Below are 24,823 nucleotides of genomic sequence, written 5' to 3' on the forward strand. Positions count from 1 at the left end.
ATCACTTAGACCCAACCTGGAACTTGGGGAATCATTAGCTCGGTTGGAAGCAATGGCGGCCGAGGAAGATCTCTCCGAAGGACGCATGGCCGATATCGTTCGCGCCTTGGAGCTCATCCACAACCCGTCGTCCACGAATGATCTACGCAGAGAGGCCCTGACGTTTGTCGAGTCGCAAAAGGAAAGCAAGTCGGCAGCTCGTAATGGCTTTCTCCTGGCATCTGGCGCCAACCAGAATCCGCTGGTTCGCTATTTTGGTCTAGGTCTTTTGGATCATGTTTTGCGACACACGTCTTTTACGTCTTCGGAGCAGGTGCTTGCGTTGAAAGACCTTGTTCTCAAACTGGCGGAAGCCATTCGCCCGGAAGATCCCCCGTATATCCGCAACAAAATCCCCCAACTATGGGCGGAGGTTGCAAAGAGAAGCTGGGGTTTGGACTGGATCGACATGGATCAGACCCTCTTTCAATTCTGGGAGGCAAGCCTGGTGCACAAGGAGCTCGTGCTCTCCGTCCTGGAAACCTTGTCTGAAGACATTTTCTACCGTGAAGACACCGTTTCTTCCTTGCGGGGGACTGACTTGAACAGAGCCCTGGTGGAGATCTTCACTCCGTTGTCGGTCTTTGAGGAGTTCTATCCCAAGCGGGAGCACCACATTGAACTACGATACGGCACTGATTCCTGGCTTGCCCGCATAAGCGAGTTCCTCCAATACTGCATCGAGAACCTGCAGAACTCAAAGCAAGCGAAAGATGCGGCACTCAAAGCGCTGGCAACGCTGAAATCGGTCCTCGTCTGGGCGATCCCGAAAGCGATCATCTCCTCAAATTGCGTTCCGACCATAGCCATGTCTTTGACTTGCAACGATGAGCAGGTTTTGCTGGTAAGAAATCCCTATCAGATCTCTTCATAGCGGTGTGTTAGACTAAGTTTCTCTCAAGGCTGCCGTCGAAGCCTTGCACTCCTTGTACAGCAGATCCAACATCGACATCGGAAGCTTTCAGCCACTCGTACACAAGATGTATGAAACAGACTACTTGAATGTCCTGCAGAAGTTGTACGAGTGGTCTGTCGTGGGACCCGATGACATCGATGATACACGATACATGATCTCGAAGAAGATCTCCGAGGTACGAAGAAAACATTATGCGGTTGAGTGTGCTGTAGGATGCTAACTCTCACCCAAAGATGCTGTCATACCTCGCAGGGTTTCTTGAGGAGAAGGGGTTTTCTTTGGAAAGCGTTCATGGCATGAACCTCCCGTTTTTTTTCCACCTTATGTTAAATGTTATTCAACATCGAAGCTTGACAGTTTCGATACCTGTTCTCCATGTGTGGTCCAAACTATTAGCTTCTGAGAGGATTGGAAACACTGATTTGGTCACTGGCCTGATCCCCGCTCTGCTAGAAAATTGTACCCAGCGGCTGGTCCGCTGGGAGTCTCTCCCAGCCGATTCCGATGACCCTACAGTAGTGTTTCTCGTCGAAGACATCGACACCATTCCCGAAAGACACGCGTTTGTGGGCAATTATCGCCGTTATTGCTCCGCCATCATCGATACCACCGTCCATAAGAGACCGCAAGAGGCCATCCCTCACATCCTGTCAACCGTCGATGGAAATCTGGACAACCTTTACAGTGGGGCTGAGCCTTTCAATGGTGAGATTCGGCTTGATGGCAAGTAATCATGTTCGCTAACAAATTCATTTAGTAAAATCTTTTTCGAAAAGCTCGCTTCCCCTTATGCGTGCCGACACCCAGTTCGCCGTCGTCGAGGCTTTACTGAGAGGATATAATAGATGGCTTGCAGCACACGGCAAAATGCCACAGCAGGACGTATGTATACCCAGGAAATCTCTTATACACTAGTCTGACAGATTTCGCAGGAGCAACAAAGAAGCCAGCTGGAAAACATCTTGGAGACTTGGACTTTCAAATTGATGCAGAGAGATTTTGAGGTTAGACTCCAAAGGATTTAAGTAATAGTTGAAGGGAACTTTAGGTTGCTAATTGAGATACAGGACCCCATTTTGAAGCAGCGAATTATCAAACTTATCGTCGATGTCTCTTCGAAAGCTCTTGACAAGACCCCCAGCTTTGCGCTGAAGGTTCTCGAATACATCCTTATGACACGCCTTCCTGACCAACCCGAATTTCCTGCCTACTCGGAGGCCGTGAAGGAGCTCCACGGACTGGCCAGCCATGAGCTTCGACGTCTTGCAATGCGCTACGCCGATTACTTCTCCGTAAGACCATCCGAAGTTTTCTCTATGGTCGTATGATGCTAATCTGGCACCATAGACGTTTTATGATCTGCTTGAACCGAAAATCAAAGAGATAAGCCAGGCAAACCGGGTGGATGACAAGCTACAAATGGAACTAATCTCGATCCTGTTAATCATCATGTACTGTCCTGTCAATTCTCCAATGGTGATCCTTCAGCTAACTTCTGATCAGGCAACGTGCGAACAACGTGGAACCTCAGGTTCGCCAGTATCGATTGTCCTCGTTCGTGGAGCCCATCAAACAAGCGTGGCAAGAAGAGGAGCTTCGACAAATGAGCTCGTCTTTCGGAGGGTTTTGTGACATGTTAGGCTTGCAAAGCGTGGGACCATATATGCAGACTAGACAGGCGCAGAAACTGGAGGATTGGACCTCGGTGCCTCTAGATGACGAAGGTAGACATATCCAAGAGGAGATGACAAGGAAGTTCCAGGTAAAAAATCGTGCCATCCCTTCTAATATTGAATTAAGCACTGACTTTTGCCCAGCAATTGCCCCTGCGAGGCACTAAGACCATGCTCGCTGTCTCTACGGAGAAATTGAAAAAGAATGAGCCTGCCTATGAACTTGCACGTGGAGTCTGGCATGACATTATCCCAGTCGTACTCCCGACCTTGCTGTCGCTTGTTAGGTAAAGAAACTTGCAATCAGGGGGAAAGTTTTTGAACTAACGCATGGTATAGTAACGCACATGCTTTCCACAACCCGGAGAACTGGAACGGTCTGTCGGTTGATATGAGGGCCGTTGTTGAACGCATCTTGACCGATAGGTTCTGGCAAGCGGGAATCTCTACGGGCAGTCGAGACGAATTCTATGCTAGAATCACTTCTTCTCGGGTGTCCCTTGAAGGCTTTGCATCCTCTGTCAGGGGCAAAATTCGAGCGGTTCGGGAATCCTGCTACTCAATGTTATTCAGCATGAGCAGGCTAAGAGAAAATTTCTATGGATTCGCTGAACTTCCAGGACCCCTTTCCCAGGCGTTATTCAAAGACTCTTCTTATCTCTCATCCCACCAGTTTTCAGTCTTGCTGAATATTTCGAGATGTTTGATTGACGACTGCCCGGTTCGGTTCAGAGCACAATTCTTGCCTCCCATGCTGGCAACCCTCTTCACCAACATTGACCGAAAGGTCACCGCCGAGTGGGAAATAATCGAACAGCGAAGGGAAGGCGTTGCTGACGGTGATTTAACCGACGAAATGAAATCAGAGAGCATTCTTCGCCAATTGACATACTCTGCGGTCATCATGGTGGCAAGTCTTCTCGACCCGCAACGGGGAGGTAAGCTATCCTAGTGCCATCTTTGCATTCGAGTTCGACGACTGACATTTTGGATAGATCCCGACGGAGAGCCGGCGGATCCAAGCGCTCCGCAGCAAGCACCGGCACTCTCTGACTCGATACGGCATTTTGTGCTCTCCTCACCCGAGATTTTTGAGCCCGTCATGCTGTTTTGTACTCATGCCCTTCGCATGCGTGATACGCGATGCTGTAGCATCATCACTCGCGTTATTCGCTCCATTCTTCAAGATTTTGCCCCTCCCAACCAGTCCGCCACGACCGTGACGATCCGCGAATTCATCAGTTCCGAAGTACTCAAAGCTTGTATCACATCTGTACATGAGCCTTATTTTGTGGATATGCAAAAGGACTTGGCTCAGCTTATTGCCTCAATCTGGGTCCTCTACGGCTCGAGCAGCCCGACACCGCGCTCGGTGATTCTCAGCCTTCCCGGTATGGATGAGCAGCGAGTCGCCAATGCTGAAGCTGCCCTCGTGAGATCGACGGCAGCACGGCAGCAACGGGCCCTCGTTTTGGATCTCCTAGAGGGCCTGCGTGGGGTCAGCATCGCCGAACAAGGCAAGATCCTGGGCAGCCGTGAGGAGCGTCGCAAGGCTCGAAGTGCCTTGCAGGAGAGATATATGACCGCCGAGATGGAGGGCCAGCACAACAACAAGGTTGACATCAATGACGGACCCGATCTGGCAGGGGTAGCGGACATGTTTGGTTAAAGAACCGTCTCCCGTCTCTGTCCATCCAATGCCTCGATTGGATAGTATAATGGTCTGGTGTCGTGCGCTCACTATCTTCCCACCACCACGTTTCCCACTTCCATTTCCTGCACTGTTACATTCCCCCCCGCATTACGAGCATAAAAGAATATAGAAACATGACAATGAATTTTGTTTAAAGCGGTTGAGAGTCCTGATTTCAAGTTGCCTCATATGGTCGGTTGGATTGGTCCCCAGCGTGAGACTTGAGCAGCGCTCTAAGAAAACAACCTAAAAAAAAGCATATATTGCGGGACTAGTTAATTTCTTTCAAACGGTATATCTACATCATACAGCTCTGCTTTCCACTTTCCTGGTACCTCTCTTCTCTCCTGGTTCGAAGAATTCCGTGTCGAAGCATTCGACCTTTTTTGACACTCAAGATCCATATAGGATCATGGTTTCACGCATCGCACACTCAAACAAAGAAGCGAGAATAACGTAAACGAGCCCAAGCCCGTTGTAATTCCAGTCGCTTATTGAGTGACCTTGGAGGGCATGTAGGCATAAGTAGGGCGGACGAAGCTGTTCGAATGGGTCATTAGTCTCAGGTCCACCCTTGATATGTACACAAGGGATCGGAGCGACGTACCGGTCAGAGTTGTAGACCTTGGTCTCAGATCCGAGGAGCTCCTTCTCACGGGCCTTGTCGGCGTAGTAGCGACGGACCTGGTCACGGTCTTCTTCGGCCTGAAGGAGAGGGAGCAGGTGGAGACGGCCCCAGATCTTCTCACGGGCGAGTTCGCTAGACAAGGGAGAGTCAGCGCATGGGAATTGGGAATGGGGATTTCACCTTCAAGTCAATTGGGGGTTTTTCGATCGAGGATGTCACGTACTTCTGTTCACGGATACCGTAGAAGAGTTTGTACATGCCGTAGGCCATGAACATGTGCATTCCGAGGAGGTAGTAGACGGGGCGGAAACCGCGGGCGGGGACGTTTCGCTGCAGAGGGTGCCGAGTTAGCCATTATTCGTGCAATTGAGTCTGGGAGATGGCGATGCTTGTGCGAATGCATGGGAAATCAAGGGCCTCAAAGATAGAGGGCGATCAGGGCGACCGAGGGACCGACAAAGCCGGGGCAGGGCGGGGAATCGCCGTTGAACAACCGTACCTTATACTGGACTGGCCCGTAGCCCCCCGATGGGGGCATATCCTGAGGCATTTTGACGAGAGACGGACGCAGCACCCTTTATCGAAGTCTGGGGAGGGATTCTCAGGGAAGACCGGCCGATGATGCTCGAGCGAAGTTGGACGGCTCGTCACGTGCGTCCTTCCCGTTTGGTAATGCGGGCTGCGGCGGCTCCCATTGGCTGCGGCCTGGATTTTCTTCATGCCGCGCCTGCTTCGATTTCCGCGCTTTTTCTTTCGGCACTCATTGAGCCCGCCGGTCTACGTTGGGTGTTCTACAGCATTGACATTATGGCAGACGAAGAGCGACCCCGGAAGATCGCCAAACTGGCAAAGGACAGTGCCCAGGATGATTCGGTCCCTGTGATGACCGGCGCCGTGGGGAGCGTTTCCGACGACGCCGATGCGCGCAACGATGCCTCCAAACCCACCGATGGCAACGATTCCGGTGCAGCAAATGAACAAGAAAAGCAAGCCGAAACCGGCGAATCAACCCCCCAATTGTCCAAGAACCAGATGAAGAAACTTCGCCGACAAGAGCATTGGGAATCTCAGCGTGAACTGCGCAAGGTGAAGCGCAAAGAATACATGAAGGCGAAGAAGGATCGGGTACGCAATCAGTGGGATGAGGCACGGAAAGCAGGCCCGGAAGCGGTGGAGAAGTTGAGAAAAGAACGAGAGTCGACCCGGCACCGATTTCGAAAGTCGACTCTGCTCCCTCTGACGCTGGTCATGGACTGCGGATACGACGACCTGATGAACGACAAGGAGCGAAAGTCCCTCGCTTCGCAAATTACACGCTCCTACTCCGACAACGTCCGATCTCCGTACCGTGCTCACATGATCATGTCCTCGTTCGATAAGTTGTTGAAGGAGCGGTTTGAAACCGTGATGAGGAAGACGCACGAGAGCTGGAAGGGCATTAGCTTCATTAGAGAAGACTTTGCCGTTGGCGCCGAGCAGGCGAAGGGGTTGATGCAGGGACCTAAGGGCGGCGAGCTCGCCGGCGTATTCGCCGACAAGACGGATGCCAAACCGGAAGATGGAGAGGTCATCTACCTCAGCAGCGACAGCCCTCACACCTTGACGGAATTGAAGCCGTACAGCACATACATCATTGGCGGACTGGTCGACAAGAACCGGCATAAGGGGATCTGCTACAGAGCGGCGGAGGAAAAAGGAATCAAAACCGCTAAGCTACCCATTGGAGACTATATCCAGATGGCGTCGCGCAAGGTGCTGGCAACCAACCACGTGGTGGAAATTATGCTCAAGTGGCTGGAAGTCAGGGACTGGGGTGAGGCGTTCATGCAAGTGATCCCTCAACGAAAAGGAGGGGCTCTGAAGGACTCAGAGCATGACTCGGAAGATCCAGTGCAGCGTGGTGATAGCGCAGAAGCTGAGTCCGAGGATGATCCGGAAGAGGCGACCCCTGAGGAGGCATAAGAAGGATAACATTTGGGTGGAAACTACGAGATGGATGATGTTCTGTAGATATGATGCAAATACCAAGGAAAAATGATATTGTTTCTATGGCTATTTCGTAGTCAGCAATGACAGCAAATTACTCGGGTGAAATACCGTTCCCACTAAGAAAAGCGCCTTTGTCTCGTATGCCAATCGAAATAGAACGGAGTAAGCTGACGCATAGAGTGCCTCGAGCCCGTGATGAGGGTAAATAAGTAGCTCGTACCATCGGAATCATCGCTTCAAAAAACCGACAAGATCTGACCATATCCAACTCCTGGTGACACTCAAGAGGAAGCAGTTTCATCTTTTCTAGACCCGGGATGATCCAGGCGCGATTCAAGTCAGCGACACACTTGACCAAAGCCTCTAAGCCCTTTCTCGCTCGTAAGAAGTCTTCTTTATTTTTCGTGAGGCTCCAAGAGTCTATCAAACAATGCTCGTACCAAGTAATACCAGCATCGTAGCCTGTGAGTGGCCGTACACATTGACTTCGTTGCGTGTGAGAGTAGCTGTGACCACATGGATTTTGTTATCGAATCCGTCGGTACTATGATGACATTCATAAAAGAAGAGCCGCAGATTTCGTAACATGATGGCGCTCGTATGGAGATTCTGAAGTCGGGCTTGCTCGGGATCGCTTGATTTGGCCTCCAACGTAAAAATCGGAAATGCGGTTTCTACGTCTCCTGTGATAGGGAATGCCTGATCGGGACTTGCTGACGGTGAATATTGATTTTGGGACAGTGATCGCCATTCAAACCCAATGACAAGGTCGGGTTTCTTTCGCACCCTTGTGAATATTGGCATACAGCGGCTTAGGCAGATCGAAAATGGCTTCAAATGATTTTCTTCGGACATTTGACCGTCGCTTTCTTCCGATGTATATGTCGGTCCTGCATCCAATCGAATAGCCCATTCATATCCAAATCGGCATTGTCGACAGTCATTATGGTTCGAACTCGAGTCGGAGTCGAACTCGAGTCGGTGGAATGTTTCAGTGTCGGGTTCTTCCGATGAGCTGAGTTCGCCGGCGAGCTCTCCAAGGCACTCCGTAGGCTTTGCAGCCGGGAAGGAAAATAAAACGTGGCCGGTATGGTGAATCTCTTGCTAGAGATTGTATCGTCAACGGTGTTCTGACGATTGTCGACCATTCCTCAGTAACTGTATCAAGTTGGTCAAAAACAGAGGGTGGCTGAGTCAGCCGTTGCCACCGACGATCGATCGATGACGGAAGATCAACAGAAGCACAACAACTTCTTCTCTTCCCCTCCGTCGAGTCGCCCTCCCTGAACGTTCCCCTTATCTCTTGTCTAGGCCGTGGGGTCTGCCGTGCTATCAACCGGGTAGTGAGCCTGCTGCCTTGTCTCTGCCTATTCTGCTCAATCTATCACTAAATAGCTTTTTTATTTGTACCCCATCCCACCTTCCATCGCTGAAAGTAAACAACAAACAACCAACGCTTGTGCCGCAAGGGAAACCGCAACCATGTTTATGCTCCGCAACGGTACGTGATCCTCCTGTCTACTGTCCTTAAGCCTTCCTAGTTAGCCCTTCTTGTCTTCTCTGCTTTCCGTCCTTTACTCCTCTTACCCCACTTTCTACCCCTCCTCCACATACTGTGTCACTCTGCTATTCACATCTCCTGTTTGTCACACCTTCGGATCTTATCAGCTAATCAACCCCTCCTCCCTGTAGTGAGCAAGTACATCTTTGGAGACACCTCCAAGGAATCCATAATTGAGATCCCGCAAGGCCAACTATACCTAGTTCGCCCTCTATCGCCCAAGGGCTACTCCGAGCTTATATTCAAGGACGCTGCTGCCTCCATCAGACGCACTGGCCAGGATTTCCAATACCAACTCGTTATCCAGAGAGCGTACGAGGAAGGTGAAGAGGAGCTAGCTGAGGAGGACGACGAACAGGGTGGAGCTGACGGCTTGGATAAAGACGAAAAAACTTTTCTCTTTGACCAGGCCTTACACTTCCGCTCCGAGGTTCGCGAAGGGGGCGCCAAGATCCTGGCGTGGAGAGATTTAAGTGGTGATATCGGCGATCTTTTCGAATTCGTTTGCGACCCTTCGGTGCCTTCGGATAAAGTAACCACCTTTAAGTTGGCCGCGCTGCAGTGCCAATACGAACGGAAATACCGACGCACCGCTCAGCGGGCCACTGAACAGGAACTTCAAGAGTTCTCTTTCCAGGAAGAACGACCCATTCCTTCCGCGAGCCCTATCGCTTCGCCCACCAAATCTCGTACCCACTCCTCGGCGTCCGGGGACTCGACTGCGGCCATGGCGAAAGACGTGGAATATGCGAAAGCCAAGGGCCAAATCAAGCCTGCCGGTGATGGGGAAGAGTCCACCGTGGCTCCTCCCTCGGCGGCTCAACCCGAGGCGAGAGAGATTCTTGCTAAGGAAACGGCGGAACTGCATCTTTTCGACTTCCAATCCGGCACTTTCGTCCTGCAGGATTCTAAGATTGTGGCTACCGTTTCGGAAGTCGGTGACTGGCAATACTGGCTCCAAATTAGTGGCGAAGAAAAAGAGTGGCTTGGCCAAGCCGTAGTTGCGGATATCAACCCCGTTTTCAACTTTGAATATCTCTCGTTTATCTTCAACGCCTACGATGAAGAAGGCGCCGCGTTCTCCTGGCTCCTGCGCTTCAACGATCAAGCAACCGAAGAGAGGTTCCAGGAAGGTCTAATGCAGGCTCTTTGGGAACAGCTGAACGAGATGAAGTGGACCAAGGTCAAGGAAAATGACCGGGAGTATGTTTTGGATGCCTTCCAAGACCTCACCATGGAGGACACCGAAGCGGAAGAGCAGCAGGCCGAAGAGGAAGAAGCCGAAGAAGAAGAGGAAGAGGACCAGGACGACGGTCAGCGGAGCGAACGTTATGACACCGATGAAGAGGAAGAAGATGTGGTTACACGCGACGATGATGGAAATGTCAACTCTCAGCTTGCAGTTGGCTATAAACACGATAGATCGTTTGTTGTTCGTGGCTCCAAGATCGGTGTCTTCAAACACACTCCGAACAACAACCTTGAGTTCTCGACCAATATTTCTAAGGTGGAAACCCCCAAGGGCAAGTTGTTCAGCCCGAAGAAGGTCATGTTGCACGCGGAAGACTCGAATATGATTCTCCAGAACGGCGACGACCCCAACTCTTTGTACCGTATGGACCTTGAATACGGGAAGATTGTCGATGAGTGGAAGGTTCACGACGATATCCCAGTGCACACCTTCGCACCTGAAAACGTAAGTATCGCACTCTGTCTCATTCCGACAAAAAGGAATACTTTTGCTGACTTCCCTTCAGAAATTCTCTCAAATGACTTCGGCTCAGCCGTTCATCGGTGCTTCCCAGAATGCACTATATCGGATTGATCCTCGTTTAGCCGGGAACAAACTGGTGGATGCAGAACTGAAGCAGTATGCCAGCAAGAACGACTTCTCGTCTGTTGCTACGACTGAGAAGGGATACCTCGCTGTCGCGTCGAACAAGGGCGATATTCGGATGTTCGACCGCCTGGGAATCAACGCCAAGACTCATATTCCTGCCCTTGGAGAGCCGATCATCGGTCTGGATGTGTCTGCGGATGGTCGCTGGGTATTGGCAACCTGCCGAACCTATCTGCTCCTGATCGACTCGCTCCAAAAGGAGGGAAAGAATGAAGGCAAACTTGGTTTTGAGCGCTCGTTCGCTAAGGACTCGAAGCCTCAACCTCGACGTCTGGGTCTTCAACCTGCACATGTTGCCCAGTTCCAGCATGAAACCAAGAAGCCCATTGCTTTCACCCCTGCTCGCTTCAACACCGGAGTTGACAGCGAAGAAACGTCTATCATCACGGCGACGGGTCCTTTCATCATCACCTGGAGCTTGAAGAAGGTCACCACTGGTCGGAAAGACCCATACACCATTAAGCGATACTCGGAGGAAGTCATGGCGGACAACTTCCGATTCGGGTCAGATAAGAATGTCATCGTCGCCCTGCCAAACGAGGTCAACATGGTAGCGAAGAAGAGCCTCCAGAGACCCACTCGCGAGAGCATTGCAGGTCCTCCTGTTACTCCGAGTCGCCGGAGCACCCGTTGGGGAAGCCGACTGGGACGAGATGAGATCGTCAACTCTCCTTATTAATTGGAATTGATAGGATTGATCGCTTTGGTGGTAGCACTGTCTGTTGCTTTTTCTTCCCTTTCTCTTTTAATCTTTTTTTCCCGGTTGATTTATTTACACCCCATACCCCCAGTTAGGGATTTTCATTAATGGTGATACGACGGCTGAGTCGGACAAGACTGGCGAAAGGCGGTTTGATTTAAAGCAATTTCACTTTTAGCAACTTATAATTTCCAGATAGGTAGCTAATCAAAGATTACGATTCACGAGAGTTTTTGTTTTGGCAATTCCAACCTTTGTATGGTTGATGGCAATGCAATGCAATCAATATTCTCAACTCAGCACTGCACCACCCCGGTGGCCGTAGCCATCTCCATGATACCAACTATAGGGCTTCCTGGTCCTTCCCAACGCGTTAAAGGCTATATAGATAGAATTTCGCAATGATGCATGGACACGATGGGGACCAGCCATATCGTGTTCGGGTATTATGTACGCAAACGACAACGCCAAAATAAAGAAAAGAATCCGACGGAGCGAGTCGGTAATGAACCAACCCACGTCCGTCTGGACGAAACCAATTGCGAGACTGAAAATGATCAACCGGGCATGGCAGTCTTGGTAATCCATCGTATGCTTTGTTCATCCTTTCGGCGACAACAAGAATGTATGTTGAGGTTTGAATGCTCAACTCACGCGCCGACATACCACACCTCGACGCCAATGACGTCGAATTTATCGCCTTCGTCAGAGAGAGGCTCGTTTCCGAAGGTCTGACAGGCGGAGCTGACGCCCTTTTCGAAGCTGGAGTCAACCCAGAGACCGTAGCGGCCATCTCTGTATTCGCATTAGTTCATCATCTGATGATCATCTACCAGGCAGGGAGATAGTAGGAAGTCGACTTACCCTCCGCCTAAGCTCAAGAATCCCGTCTCGCAGAACATCATGTAATCATTCACGCCGCTGTAGGGGAACGCCTTGAATCGAATGCGATCCGGGGTGCTCGCACCACTGGCCCCGCCGCCGGAAAGTGGCGGCGCGAGACAACTCTCCTCGGCCTGGCCCGACGTCGCACCTTTCTTATCGCCGCGTAGGGTCGTCGAGCGACCTACATTGGTGGTATCAGCGCTCGGGGGAGGCGGCAGCCCCGCCATCTCGAGCAGGTCCTCCGACGGGGGCGGCCCGCCAACAGCGAAAGTCAGATTGCCCGGGGGGGGCAGGATGCTGGCACGCCAAAGGAAGCATTCGCCAGTGCCGAAGTAGTGTGGGTTCGGATGAGGAGGGTCGGTCATGTAAGCGCCGAAGACGGCGCCAGCGGGCGACGAATCCCGGACGATAAGCACGTAACCGGCGCGCGGGCTGCGGTTGGAGATCTCGCGACAGTTTTCATACAGAGTGGCGAGGGAGGCGCCGTCGCGGTCGAGGCTGTAGGCTAGACGCCAGGTGTCGACGAGCTGCAGGCGAGCCGGGACTAGCAAACGGATTTCCTCCGCCAGGGCGCGCGTGAGCAGCTGTTGTTGGAGGTTGAATGGGTCGCCGGTGAGGGTGAGGGGTGTGAGGGGTGGCGGCTGGAAGGGCGATACGGTGCGAACGGGGGTAAAGAGTGAGGAGGACGATTCGTTGGGAGAGGTCAGAGACGATTTGGAATCGCGCTGGGAGCGGCCCATGGCATTGGATTTGGACGGTGGGTCGGTGAGTCGACGGTAGAGTCCAGATACCACGTGAGTCACAGGGTAGGAGAAGTAAGAGGAGGCGGATTGATTCGACTGAGACTTCTTTTGTCGAGTGCGTGATGTTGACCTGGAGGAGGACGGAGGATCTCCGTGGGAGGTGGACTCCATGCGGGCGGCGAAGAGAGGTGCGAAAAGGGAGGGAAGTGACGATAATTAGATGATGAGGCAATCATTCAATTGGGTTGGTTCGGAAGAGCTGGGGGATCAGGGATGAGAAGGCGGCGATAATGTTGGAGGGTTAAAGGTACGAAGGAGAAGAGGGGGGAACAAAGCAGGAAAAGAGGAAAGACGAGGTGGGGAGATCGTCACATCCCGACGCGCCTTCCAACGTCACCCTCGACTCCACAGTGTCGCTCAACATTTACCACTACCCTACGATATACAGCCGCTTATTCTCTTGGTCAATGATGCATTCATACCATTCATTAAAAGGCTCCAGGGGTATAAAGAGATAATACAATAGGGCCTCGAGGGGCGCTCAGATTGGGAATTCTGCAAGCAACAAATACAACGGTCTAACCGTCTAATACAGAGGGCATGATCGATGGCTTTCATAACTCATAAAAGATGCGTGTTTAGATGGACAAAACATAGATGTCACAATGGCGACTATGATCCTTCAGGCCGTAGATCGACCGTCTCAAACTCCAGCCCTTTAGCCTCGAAAACATGCCCCGGTCGAAGGGCATCGGTGTAGATATGAGTTTCGGGATGAGGATGGAATAATCCACTCTGTGTACAGCTCAATATCGACTTCAGGCCCGGGGGATCTGTCAGTCGAAAGACACCCCATTCCGGTGTTTGACTGGGGGCGCAAACGATAGCAATGCTTTCGGGCAGCATGACTTGGTATCCACAGTGGGTGTGCAAATCTCGCGAGCTCATGAAACATGTCTGCGTCGGATGCGTGTGGATCCAGCCAAGCACCATTAAATCTTCCGAGTCACAGTAGTCAAATATTGCCGATTCATTCACGGTCTCGCACGTGTCTGACGTGCACGTTTGCTCTGGGATGAGGAGTCTTGAGATAAACAAAGCGTTGGAGATCAGTGTCCCGCAGAGGATACCACAGGTTTCCAGGTTGCGCCGTGTGTTCGAAGAGGCCAAATCTAAGAAACGAGTCCGTAGCTCTGGCGGTAGAAAGACCGTACGGAGAGGAGTGCCGTTCTCGAGATAGGCAGACGGCTTGAAGGTGAAGCTGGAGGGATTGAGCTCAGGGTGGGCATCATTACCCGCCACCGGCGGCGTTTTCGCTGGAACAGGCGGGGTGGTTGTAATTACTGAAGATATCTTGTCAGGCAAGGGAGGTGGTGACGGTCTCTTCAATGCGGGTTCGAAACTCTCCTTGGGAGGAAGTATAGGCGCTTCAAGGGGGCGTATCCCGTCACGAGAGGCCTTGGGGGGCGGAGGCGGCGAATACTCCAGAGGTTTCTGGCGAGGCACGGTCGGGTATTTGTAGGCCGATGTGGCGGCTGTCGTTGACGGTGGCAGAGCGATGGATTGTTTTGCGGTTGGCACGCGGTGGTCTGGCCGTTGTCCCTCGCCCATATTGACCCGGACATTTTGGATCCGCCGACTCAAGTCATTGTCGGCATCCGCACCGTTTTGATGCAAGGCACTTTCCCAATTCCCCCAGACACCGGCCGCCCGGCGCTGCTTCTCTTCCTCCGGGGACACCCCTGCCTGCCGGAAGGCTTTCCGCACGGTGGCCCGTCGACTGATTTCGGTCCTTGCCAACTTCACGGCCAAGTCTCGATTTTCACCGGCCTCTAAGGGTTCGGCGACTCCCGCCAGGGCTGGATCATGCGGCTGTCGGTCGCTGGGAGAGGTATGAACCGCTCCACGAGGCGGGCTGTGAGATTGGCGATCCCGCATCAATTGTGTGTAGCGTTCATAACGTTTGTTGATGCGGGGTTTCAGGGTCTCCAGTTTTTTGAGGTTCCGGCTCACTTCCTTCTCGGCCTCCATTAAGCCTTTGCGGTTTGCTTCATCTTTGGCATCGGGGTGACTGGTCAGATGGACCAGTACCAGCTGGGCGTGTCGAAATAAAAGTAGATAGGTCTGCTCGTCATGTCCTTCTCGTTCGTAAATGTGAGCCTATTCAATCCACCAATTTCAGTTAGCAATGATATATCGGAGAATAATGTCGTAAAAGCGGTACTTGCCTCTCGGACGAGCGTTGCTGCAGTCCGCAGCCAATATCGGAGGGGCACTGAGGGGTTGTATTCATAATCTTGAGCTATTTGAGTGATCTTTTCCACACTCTGAGGCGGGGAGCCGGCCGGTGGAGGGAGATTCGTTGCCATGGCTGCGCGTCCAAGCGAAGCTTGGCAGAAGCCTCAGTGGAAGGGCCAGCGAGGGAGGTCGGAGGTCGGAGTCGAAATGAATTATTCTGCGGACCATCGAGGCCTGGCGTGAAGACCAGGAGAAGACGTGGTGGGGATGTGCCGCATCTAGGCAGCCAAAGCAGTTTGCGGGCACTTTGAGGACGAGACGGTCGAAATGAGGATCTTCCTAACGCGACATAGGAACTGAATCAAAGGGGAATGGCGAGAAAGTTATGTTTCAAGACGGCTGGCCGAGTCATGGCGGGGAGGAGGAGAGGAAGAGAAGCAAGGCGGAAGAGAGCGAACTTACTCCGGACTCCGGAGGTACCTAATCGATCCACGCGGGAAGCCGCTGCATTTACACTTTTTTTCTCTCCCTCTTTTCTCCCCTCGCGCTCTGACAGATCAACGACACGGCTTGTGGTATGGGGGTGGTACATGCGGTTTTGTGCCTAACAATCTCGGTCTGTTCATCGGCGCAAAATGACGCGCAAAATGAACCACGTTAAGGCGCTCTTGGGTTGCCGTGCGAACCGGTGGACAACTGTGCCACATTTTCCCTTGACGCAGACTCTCACCAAGGCCTTTCCACAAGGTCAAAAGAAGTCAGTTTTGACTCCCGAAATCGTGAGTGAGAAGCTATGCGGTAAGTCTCGCACTGGGGAAGGTAAAGGACCAGCCAAGTCTAATATGAACACTGCCCAGATGATATCCTCCATCGATTGTCGCCGCTCTTGCTTCGCAACCGTCCGGTAGACGTGCTTGACCTCTGGCCTGGGGCTGGGCTCTGGTCCTCGAAGATCAATGACCTCTTGCAACCCCGACGGCACATCCTGGTCGAGCCCAACGCGATATTCCAGCCAGTGCTAAAACCGTTGCTTGACAGTCGCCCATGCTATAAACTACTACCTACCAATCCTCTCGCCTCTAATTTTCTAAGTCTCCTCACCAAAATCTTTCCTGAGCAAGGGCCGTCAAACTCGAATCGGACAGGTCCCATGACGAATGACACCTTACTCGTCCTCGCCCATCCTCCCCCACCTGCCTCGAAGAAGGATCATTTCAGTCCGGCACGCTGGTGGGCATCATTCATGGATCACTGCATACGAAACACCGGACTAAGTTCGCACGGGAGTGTGAGGTTAATCGCCTTCGTTCCGCCGGTTGATGCGCAGAGCATTCTTCCCCGAACCTCCTTTGACAAAAAACGACCAGCCGTCTTAACAGAAGCCATTGCCTTGCATGCCTTCGAGGTCGCAGCTCCCCAAGACCCTGGAATTTGGATGACACACAAGGGATGGGACCTTGCCCATCAGAGTGCTGCGCGGGTGGCAGAGAGGGCTGCAGAACAGGGCATAGTGACCCCGGAAGACCGAGAATGGCCCCCTTACGAACTCGCGCCAGAGGCCCCGGACCCGGGCTTAAAACCAGTTCCTTACGTGCCGCGTATCAGAACCAAGACTCATACTCGCATGATCGACACCATGAATGCGGAACAAGAACTACTGGACAAGAAAGCACGTACTACCAAGACTGACAAGCCGTTGAAGAGAAGCGAGAAATACTCGCGCGTCATCAGAAATTTGAACCAGGAGAACCGACATGCCTTTGCCCGCCAAGAGCTCAATAAGCGTCACGAGAAAATTGAGGAACTGACGAGGTCGCTCTCGCGAGCGGCCGCCGACCCCCAAGCCAATTCCACGACCCTACGTCCATTGGTGAATGAGATCGAGGCCCTCAAATCAGAGATTGCTCAAATGCGCTCGAAGGTTCACTACGATGCAATCAAGCAGACGCCCATCACCATGGATGACAGACGAGTGGTTCTGCCCACCGGCAATATCGACGACGCGACTCTTCTTTGGGACCGTCGCCCCTTCGAACCGCTCGCCATCGATCCGCTGGAATTATATCCGCGCGAGGCCGAACGCACCATGATCTACTTCGAGCCCGACAGCAACCCTCCGGCGATGCGCAAACTCTACCAACTCGAACCGGCGCAGAGAAGGGAGGCGCTGCACCTCTTCGAAGCGCTCACCTCCACCTTCAGCATCCGCCCTCTCTTGATCACCGAGCTGTTTGAGAGCGCGTTCCCAAAGCGAGACATCAACAGCCTCGTCCAGGCCGTCCCCAGCCTGGCCACCTTCGCCATGAAAACCCTCAAACCCGACTTCGACTCTCTCCCCAAGACGATCCACGGCGACGTCGAAGATGCTGGAGGCAAGCCCCTTGACCCGGTCCACTGTTACCAGGAAAATCTCGACTATGACCTCAGCGACGTCCGGCTTCGCTCCTTATCCGCCAAAACTATTATGGATATATGCGTCGAGTACCAGAAATCCGACCAGCAACAAACCGCCACGCAGCTGAGTCGCCTCCTAGGCGGTTCGCAGACCTCGTTCAAGACTGGCGATTATCTTACTGCTAGGACCTAAACGAATCACCTGACGCTTTCCTTTTCTTTGCCGTTATTATCACATCAACTGTCGATATTCCTGACCTACCTACACCCACCCCCTTTTCCCCCGCTCCCCAACAGTGTATTATTATGAATCGCCAGACCCTTGTACGATACCGGACCCTGTACGATAATTACTTCTAGATCTGAACAGTGATACGACCGAATATTAGAGAATAGAATGTATAAATATGATAAAATTTACTGAGGACGTTTTCATGTTTGTTGGTTTGGACGAACCGCTCGTATTTTATGCTAAGTAGGAACTGGTTTCATGTTTGATGTCTCTAGTCAAATCTTATTTCGTAGAAAATATATGACGGCGCAGGCGCTCTTGAGATACAATCCAGCTGCGAGAACAAGTTGACTCTGTTTATATGACATTGGTAGATAGAACGGATGAGGTTTAGGCTTTGGTTGCCCCATCACGTAACAAAACAAGTTAAGAACGACATGATAAAGAAAAGAAAAGGTCTTAGGGTATCTTCAAAGTGTATGAGAAATGGGAAAAGATAAGAAAGAAAAAATAGAAAAAATAGAAACCCCGAACAGTCCAAAATACTCCCAAATATAACCCAAAAAAGCCGTGTATAGCACCAAGACCGAGATGGTGTGTTATTGAAATGGTATAAGGTATGTTGAAAGGACAGCTGATTTCTCAATGCAAAGACTGCACTAGTTTCAACCATTCACCGGGACTGATTCGCTGGGCCGGATCTTTGGTGATCGCCGGTTTGATAATCTGTTCGACGATGCCCTTGTGCGGGATTCGGGCGCCGTTGGGCCCGGACCGAGCAAATTCGATCACTTGGTGGCCTTCGCGGGCCATGGCCAGTCGCTGCATGTTGCTGGTTCCCGGATACAGTAGTAGGTCTCCCGTCGCGGCGGCGAGGAGGGTGACGGCGAGGGAGAACACGTCTGATGCTGTGGTGGGCGCGGAGTCCGGGGAAGTCAGAGATGACACAGATAGGAGCTCGGGGGCCGCGAATGGTGGCGTTAATGCGGTCAGGGATGTGCCGGTGTGTTTTTCGGCAGACAAGGATGGACCGGCGATGTTGTGGGCCGAGGAAAAGTCCGCGAAGAGCGGATCGAATGGGAATTTATCGGGGGTGGAATCCAAGTGGTCTGACTGCGGTTGAAGCAGGATGTTATGCGGTTTGATGTCGCCGTGGATGATCTTGGGTTCCGTGTGCAGCCAGTGAAGACCGGTGATGAGTCGTTCGGCTAGGTCATGCCACTGGGTCAGGCCCTGGATGGGCCCAAACATGGTTTTGGTGGAGAGATGTTTCTTGGCAGCTACTGCCTTTTCCTCTATGTAAGACGAAAATGATAGAGGCACGGCGGACATGACTATCGAATGAGATTTGGCGATATATCCGTGAAAGGGGATGACATGAGCCTCGGATCCGGGCATCATACTGAGTCGAGTCAAAGTTAGAGCCTCGGCGTCAAGCACCTGACGGGCATCTCGACGAGCAGGTGACTTCACAGCCACCAAATGACCCCCTGCCATTGGCGAGCTAGGCGGAGTGATGAGAGAAGAGCTTAGGCGCGGCCGAGACGACGCCTCGTAGACGATACTCCAAACTCCGCTACCAAATTCGACCGGACGACCCTTGGGGTCATAATGATACTCCAGGTCGTCGGAATACTGGAGGGGCTCTGAGACGGAGCGAATGTCTGCATCGACCGCTTGCGATTTTGTCTCGACCGGCGATAGTAGAGTGGCCGAATAGTTCTTGCCACCCGCCTTGCCATTTCCGGCAGTTGGGGTTACCGGTGGAGTCAGATCTGAAACCCCTTTAGAAGGCGAAACCTGGGAGGTGTGATCCTCGTGGTTTGTCGTGCGAATCGAAAGTCGAGAAGGCATGGTGACTTCAAAGAGGGCCGGTTGAGTGTTGAGTGGTGAGTATAGTGTTCTGTGAGATGGCAAAGCACCTCTAGTCGAGGTGCAAAGAGTAACCAGTGCGTGACTCAGAATAGTTTCCGTAAGGGGAAGGAAGCTAAAATATTAGTATAGCGAGTGTATGAGAGACACTCTTAAGGCAAGTGATTTGGTCACGAAAGAGGCGCGGCAAAAGGCTGGCAGTATAGCGAGACTAGGAAGATGGTATTTGCAAAGGAGAGGCTGGATACTCTTCCAGTAGGCAGACCAAATATAACGTCCAGGCTGGTGGCAAGACTGCGTAGATTTGACGTCGACGACAGCTAATGATGACCCCGATGTATGGGAAGGCAATACATGGTTTGGGAAGAAGTATGACTGTATAGTGAGGCCGGCGGAACATACATGATGGGGATCAAGACCGAGAAAGGAGAGAAAGAGGGGAAGAAGGGAAGAGAATAGAAGAATCGACCAGCGCGGCTTTTGAAATAAATTCGAACGAAAGCGCGCGTAGGGCGAAGAAGAAGGAAAAAAAAAAAAAAAAAGAAAAAAGAAAAAAAAAAGAGGGAAAATGGACGATCGCCGGATTAGCTTGAGGACGAGGAGGAACCGTGGATGGAACCAGAAAAGCCGGCTACCACCTTTGCCCGATGCAGCATCAGAGAATAATACGGTGACATCCCCCACACTTGGCCGCTCCGAGAAGGGGACCTCGGGGTCAAGGCCGGATAAGAGATTGCCTTGTTAGACTGATAGGAGGAAAGAAAACGAGCATAATCAAATCATCACTATCTATTATCTTCATTCTGCAGTTCGCAGCACGGACACTTAAGGGCGGCCCGAATGCAGTAATCCGGCGGGGCCTCATTTCCGTGGATTTCGAGTCTTCTCGCCGATGACGTAGCTGGCTCGATCTTGTCGCACTCTCTACTACTCCGGAGTAGTTGCTAGATAGTTATGTATCAGGTAGGTCTGGCCCTGTATACCTACCTAGGTATACTGTATACACGATATGTGCATGCAGGCCAGGACATGTCGACTTGCCTCCGGAATCCGACCTCGACCACCTGTGCCAATCAAGGCTGACCCCGATACACCCTCGTCGCCGTCCACGCGTCCTCTCGTTCTTATTACTGAGTCATTTTAATCTGATTTGAGTAGATGAAACTGCACAGTGCAAATGGCAGACAATTCAATTGTTCGGCCAACAGGGTGGCGTATGAAACGGTAACACTGCCTGTGGTCCAATCCCCACCCCCACGTGGGTCTCTCGTCTGTCAACGAAATTAACAATTTACTAATAAATCTTGAATCATTTAATGGTCAGAGAGCATCCCATGACTGTCAATCGCGGGCAGACAGGAATCCCCTCATTCTCATTATTCACTAGCAGCTAGGCATGACTATATGTACACCGGAGTACACCCTACCTAGGTCCGATCGAATCCGCCTCAACCGGTTTGAGGGGGGAGCTGTCGACCGGGGTGATTCATCCTGCATAAGTAGCGGGAAACAGCTGAGATCCACGCAATGCGAGTGAGGTGTAGGAATTCGGAAATGAGGCTGGTGCGAAACTGCCATGATTCGCCGTGCCTGTCATCCTGGACTCGACTAACTGCCACCTCGCAGCTTCCGCAAATTCAATGGCCGTAGTTCACCTGTTAAGTGTCGGAATAAAAATAAACATTAATTGGCCGTTAGTAAGAGGAGACTAGTCCATGACTCTCCCGCGTATTGGCGTGGTAGTGTCCCCAGTGCTCATCGACCATCCGGCTAGAACAAGTCCCCTTAATTGTCCGATTTCTGTCCCTCGACGTACTGCTTTAAATCCCGCACCCACGTCTCGAAGTTCTTCTTCAGTTGCGCGCCGTACATCCACCGGACTACGTAGACCAAGTATCCCACTTGTGCTTCCCAGTTCCGCACTTCGGTGACCCGTCGCGTCGGCCCTCCCTCTGCGTCAACGACCACCTCCTGCACCTCGTGCACCCTCTCCGCAGTCAGGAGAAAAGACGGAATGCCGCCATTGGCTGTCACATCGTTGGCCCAGACAATCCGACCGGGCTTTTGCGTCGCTGCATCAGGTGGGTCGAGTTCGACGACCGCTAGCGCCACCCCTTGTGCGCTCTGCGGCTTGGGAGACGACGGGTCCATCTGGACGTGAAATGTCATTTTCGTCCCTAGTTGGAGGATCGGAGAGAGAGCTTCGGAAGAGGCAGGCTGCGCATCGGTCCCGGGCTGCTCGCGAATGGTAACTTGCGGCACGAAAGTATTCCATGATGGCCAGGTGGACGTGTCGATCAACGTGTTCCAGACATCTTGAGATGAGGCATCGATGAGCGAGGCGCTGTTGATGTGCAGGACCGCGTCCGAGGCACCAATGTTGGGCGTTGCTTTGGCCGCCAGGGTCGCCTCGGAGGATGGAGACGGAGACATGGACATTTTAGATGCCTGCCAAATTATTTCTTGAGATCTTAAGGCACAAGCTTCAATGGATGGAATGGAGATATGAAGGAAGGGCTGAAGGGGATCGACAGAAACAAAGCGAAGCGCCGAAAGCGAGTGGGTAACTAGTTAACTAAGGTACCTGACTAACCGCCCTGGTGACCTCATCGGACAGCGGCCCCTGTGTGGAACCGGAACCATCCATTTCTCTCTTCTTCAGCTCCCAACTACCTACACCGGATTACCAGTTGGGCGACATATGCTTCTTCAGTGAATGGTCGAGGTCCAGAACCTGCCCTCTGTATTCTATTCTCTCAAAAACAATTGGTCTTACTAATACAATTCCGAGTACCGAGCGATCTCTCACCCCTGAACGCCAGGCGTGTCCTCAATGCGCACCACATACTTGGAGTAGCTCGACTTCCAATCCTTCAGTTCTCCCAATGCCTTCTCCAGCCCCTCTAGACCTCCGGGCACGGCCACCCAAGGATGTCCTGAAAAGAACCCATCTCTCAAGCCCTGGCCAAAGAATCTGGAAAAGACGGCGCCAAATTCTCGGTCTCCCAGAATTACACTTCCTTCCTTCTTTTCCGGGATAGGGCCATGCACTCGGCCCACAAAAGTGAGCGAAACGTCGACAGCCGATGGAAATTTGTCTCGGTCCTCTCGAATGGGCATAATGGTGGTAACGCGCCCGGCCTCGGGGTCGATGACCTGCGCAATGTTCTGATAACTGTTGAACTCGGTGATAGCGTCGAATGCGTGAAGAAGCGGCCTGCCGTTCAGCGCGGCGCGCAGCTTGCTCACCACGGCCGCATCGCCTTCGCGATAATCGATGACAACGTCACCCTTGGAACGATCCAGAAGGATTCCTATCTGCGAGCCACTCTTGCCCGCAACCACGATTAACGGGTGGAGGTTGGACAGCTTGGCCAGTTTGATCACGAAGGCACCGACGGCGGAACCGCCCCCGTATACAAGTAAAGGATGGGGCTCTGTCTCCGGAAGCCAGGCAGGTGTCAATCGGAGGCTTTGGTAAAGCCCCAGAGCTGCGGTCAATCCAGCAAGCGGAATAGTTGATGCCTCTGCTTGTGATTAGCATGGGAATCCCTCTTTTACGAAACAGCTAAAAAGGTCCGTTAGGTACATACCTTCAAACGAGACCCCCTCCGGTATATGAAAAGTCGTGTGCGCCCAGGTCACAGCATATTCAGCGAATCCGCCATGAGGAGTTCCCATCTGATGGAAAGCCGCCACGCGGTCGCCAGCCTTGAACTCGGTGACATTTTCGCCCGTCAGGTGAACTATACCGGCGATGTCGTCACCTTGGTTGATAATGCCGGGGCTCTTATGTTTGTAGTCTTTGGGATTTAGGCTAGCAGCGACCACTTTGATCACCACTTGGTCTGCGGCTGGGGTGGGAATCGGTGAGTCCACGATAGACACCCGGGGGTAAGCAGCGCTTTCCAGATCCACGAGAGCTTCTTTCATGTTGTTGGGTCTTCTGGGTGTTTGTATAGATGGAGTGAAAATTGAATGAGAATCCGATTGCTGAGGAGCAGGGAATAGTAGAATGCACAGGAAGATGAATGATCTAATTCCTGATCAGACGGGAAATTGAAGCATTACTTATAGCTTTCCCTCCTGTCGTGATGCCATACATATTTCTTGATTGAACCGATTAATCATCGTGTTGGATTAATAATTTGCGATCAACAAATAGCGCCAACCGGGACTGGGGCCAAATGTGTAGTTAATTAGTTAGTGTCGCGCCCTTCTTTTCCCTTCTTTCATCGAAATGTATCCGTCCTCGCTCGTTATCGTTTTCTAAACTCCGACGCTAAAAACTGATCAGTAGTACTAGCTAACTCGGCGTCGCTGAATGCCTTAGTCCGAAATCTCCATTGTTTCATAACTAACCAACATGCTTTATAATCTCCAGTCACTAACTAACTGACTAGCTTTCGACAAGTTGTCCTCAACATGGGATTCACCAGTCGCACGCCATATCCAATTTAAATTAATTCAATTGCTGAAATTCTTTCACGAGCGTCTGGATTCTGGAACTATCCAGTCCTTTGAAATTCGCGCCTTCGTTCAGTCTGATAAAACTTCAATTATGGTCACCCTTAGATATCGAACGTATCTAATCTTCACAAGATTGTGATGCATGAAACAGGGACTATCCCTGGCCATCAACATGATAACTTTGCTCGCACTATGGCAAAATGTCGCCTTTCGCCTCGCGACTACATGTCTCTCCATCTCAGCGGCTTTATGCCCATCTCAAGACCTCTTCTCATCACCTATCCCTACCTGACAGCAAGCGCTTTGAGAACAGGAGGCTTTATCAGTATGGCAAAGAGGATGTGTCTCGAAGTGCCTCCGCCATCGTGATTGCAGACAAGAGCAAATAGAGCCTCACCCGGTCAGCGCAATGTTCGGTAGTATGTACAAATGGCCACCATTGAGGAAACACTTGGAAGACGGCTAGAGACAAAGTCGCTGTGTACGTGTCGACTCTCCTAACACATACTTCAGATGCGTATTATTGAAATTGCGCTGGAAACCCTGAGATTAGCCCCTTGAGAGACCTTTCCGCGAGCTCGGACAGTAGCTGCGACAATCAGTCTTTGGCTAGAAATGTCAAGTAGCCCAGGAAGTTGACACTCTAGGGAGCTGGTCACTTTCGATTAGGTGAGGGATTGGGACGCTGTGCTGCTTGTTGTTTTCTTTCCAAAAAGTATATTCCTTACGGCAAAGCCGTCGAAAGGTAAGATCCTGCATAAAGATCCATTATGGTCGGAAGACAATCAATGAGAAGATGTATGGCGCTCCGAGATGGAGATGATACGCCGCCTTGGGAAGGCAAAGCCTCATTACTATATTTATATTGCTGAAAGTCACAATGAGAAAGA

General features: G+C 51.8%; 10 protein-coding genes across 10 annotated transcripts; 4 read left to right on the top strand and 6 right to left on the bottom strand.

Annotated features, from left to right (window-relative positions):
• Nucleotides 1-52: 52 nt before the first annotated feature.
• On the top strand, nucleotides 53-4,297 carry KD926_007953 (karyopherin MSN5; the record flags this gene model as incomplete). Its single annotated transcript, XM_053102911.1, has 11 exons — nucleotides 53-883; nucleotides 942-1,130; nucleotides 1,189-1,660; nucleotides 1,713-1,837; nucleotides 1,888-1,959; nucleotides 2,023-2,247; nucleotides 2,303-2,406; nucleotides 2,459-2,717; nucleotides 2,773-2,915; nucleotides 2,968-3,566; nucleotides 3,624-4,297. 11 exons carry the CDS (start codon nucleotides 53-55, stop codon nucleotides 4,295-4,297), a joined length of 3,693 nt encoding a protein of 1,230 aa, XP_052960518.1.
• Nucleotides 4,298-4,812: 515 nt separating this feature from the next.
• KD926_007954 (putative NADH-ubiquinone oxidoreductase subunit GRIM-19) lies at nucleotides 4,813-5,499 on the bottom strand (the record flags this gene model as incomplete). The annotated part of the gene is made up of 4 exons (XM_053102922.1): nucleotides 4,813-4,861; nucleotides 4,929-5,081; nucleotides 5,173-5,279; nucleotides 5,449-5,499. 4 exons carry the CDS (start codon nucleotides 5,497-5,499, stop codon nucleotides 4,813-4,815), a joined length of 360 nt encoding a protein of 119 aa, XP_052960519.1.
• A 68-nt stretch (nucleotides 5,500-5,567) lies between these two features.
• Nucleotides 5,568-6,911, top strand: trm10 (tRNA (guanine(9)-N(1))-methyltransferase; the record flags this gene model as incomplete). The annotated part of the gene is made up of 1 exon (XM_053102933.1): nucleotides 5,568-6,911. One exon carries the CDS (start codon nucleotides 5,568-5,570, stop codon nucleotides 6,909-6,911), a length of 1,344 nt encoding a protein of 447 aa, XP_052960520.1.
• A 1,509-nt stretch (nucleotides 6,912-8,420) lies between these two features.
• KD926_007956 (uncharacterized protein) lies at nucleotides 8,421-11,078 on the top strand (the record flags this gene model as incomplete). Its single annotated transcript, XM_053102943.1, has 3 exons — nucleotides 8,421-8,439; nucleotides 8,631-10,195; nucleotides 10,257-11,078. 3 exons carry the CDS (start codon nucleotides 8,421-8,423, stop codon nucleotides 11,076-11,078), a joined length of 2,406 nt encoding a protein of 801 aa, XP_052960521.1.
• Nucleotides 11,079-11,749: 671 nt separating this feature from the next.
• KD926_007957 (putative oxidative stress response protein Oxr1) lies at nucleotides 11,750-12,898 on the bottom strand (the record flags this gene model as incomplete). Its single annotated transcript, XM_053102955.1, has 2 exons — nucleotides 11,750-11,894; nucleotides 11,964-12,898. The coding sequence occupies 2 exons, from the start codon at nucleotides 12,896-12,898 to the stop codon at nucleotides 11,750-11,752; spliced, it is 1,080 nt and encodes a 359-aa protein (XP_052960522.1).
• Nucleotides 12,899-13,399: 501 nt separating this feature from the next.
• KD926_007958 (putative endosome-associated ubiquitin isopeptidase (AmsH)) lies at nucleotides 13,400-15,096 on the bottom strand (the record flags this gene model as incomplete). The annotated part of the gene is made up of 2 exons (XM_053102966.1): nucleotides 13,400-14,887; nucleotides 14,965-15,096. The coding sequence occupies 2 exons, from the start codon at nucleotides 15,094-15,096 to the stop codon at nucleotides 13,400-13,402; spliced, it is 1,620 nt and encodes a 539-aa protein (XP_052960523.1).
• Nucleotides 15,097-15,600: 504 nt separating this feature from the next.
• KD926_007959 (uncharacterized protein) lies at nucleotides 15,601-17,552 on the top strand (the record flags this gene model as incomplete). Its single annotated transcript, XM_053102977.1, has 2 exons — nucleotides 15,601-15,763; nucleotides 15,823-17,552. The coding sequence occupies 2 exons, from the start codon at nucleotides 15,601-15,603 to the stop codon at nucleotides 17,550-17,552; spliced, it is 1,893 nt and encodes a 630-aa protein (XP_052960524.1).
• A 681-nt stretch (nucleotides 17,553-18,233) lies between these two features.
• Nucleotides 18,234-19,445, bottom strand: KD926_007960 (protein kinase domain-containing protein; the record flags this gene model as incomplete). Its single annotated transcript, XM_053102988.1, has 1 exon — nucleotides 18,234-19,445. The coding sequence occupies one exon, from the start codon at nucleotides 19,443-19,445 to the stop codon at nucleotides 18,234-18,236; it is 1,212 nt and encodes a 403-aa protein (XP_052960525.1).
• A 1,803-nt stretch (nucleotides 19,446-21,248) lies between these two features.
• On the bottom strand, nucleotides 21,249-21,902 carry KD926_007961 (SRPBCC domain-containing protein; the record flags this gene model as incomplete). Its single annotated transcript, XM_053102999.1, has 1 exon — nucleotides 21,249-21,902. One exon carries the CDS (start codon nucleotides 21,900-21,902, stop codon nucleotides 21,249-21,251), a length of 654 nt encoding a protein of 217 aa, XP_052960526.1.
• Nucleotides 21,903-22,268: 366 nt separating this feature from the next.
• Nucleotides 22,269-23,396, bottom strand: KD926_007962 (zinc-binding alcohol dehydrogenase family protein; the record flags this gene model as incomplete). Its single annotated transcript, XM_053103010.1, has 2 exons — nucleotides 22,269-22,990; nucleotides 23,057-23,396. 2 exons carry the CDS (start codon nucleotides 23,394-23,396, stop codon nucleotides 22,269-22,271), a joined length of 1,062 nt encoding a protein of 353 aa, XP_052960527.1.
• Between the last annotated feature and the right edge of the window lie 1,427 nt (nucleotides 23,397-24,823).

This window comes from Aspergillus affinis, assembly GCF_023601865.1.
Source record: "Aspergillus affinis strain CMG 70 chromosome Unknown NODE_4_length_623078_cov_86_301200, whole genome shotgun sequence".
Lineage (NCBI taxonomy): Eukaryota > Fungi > Ascomycota > Eurotiomycetes > Eurotiales > Aspergillaceae > Aspergillus > Aspergillus affinis.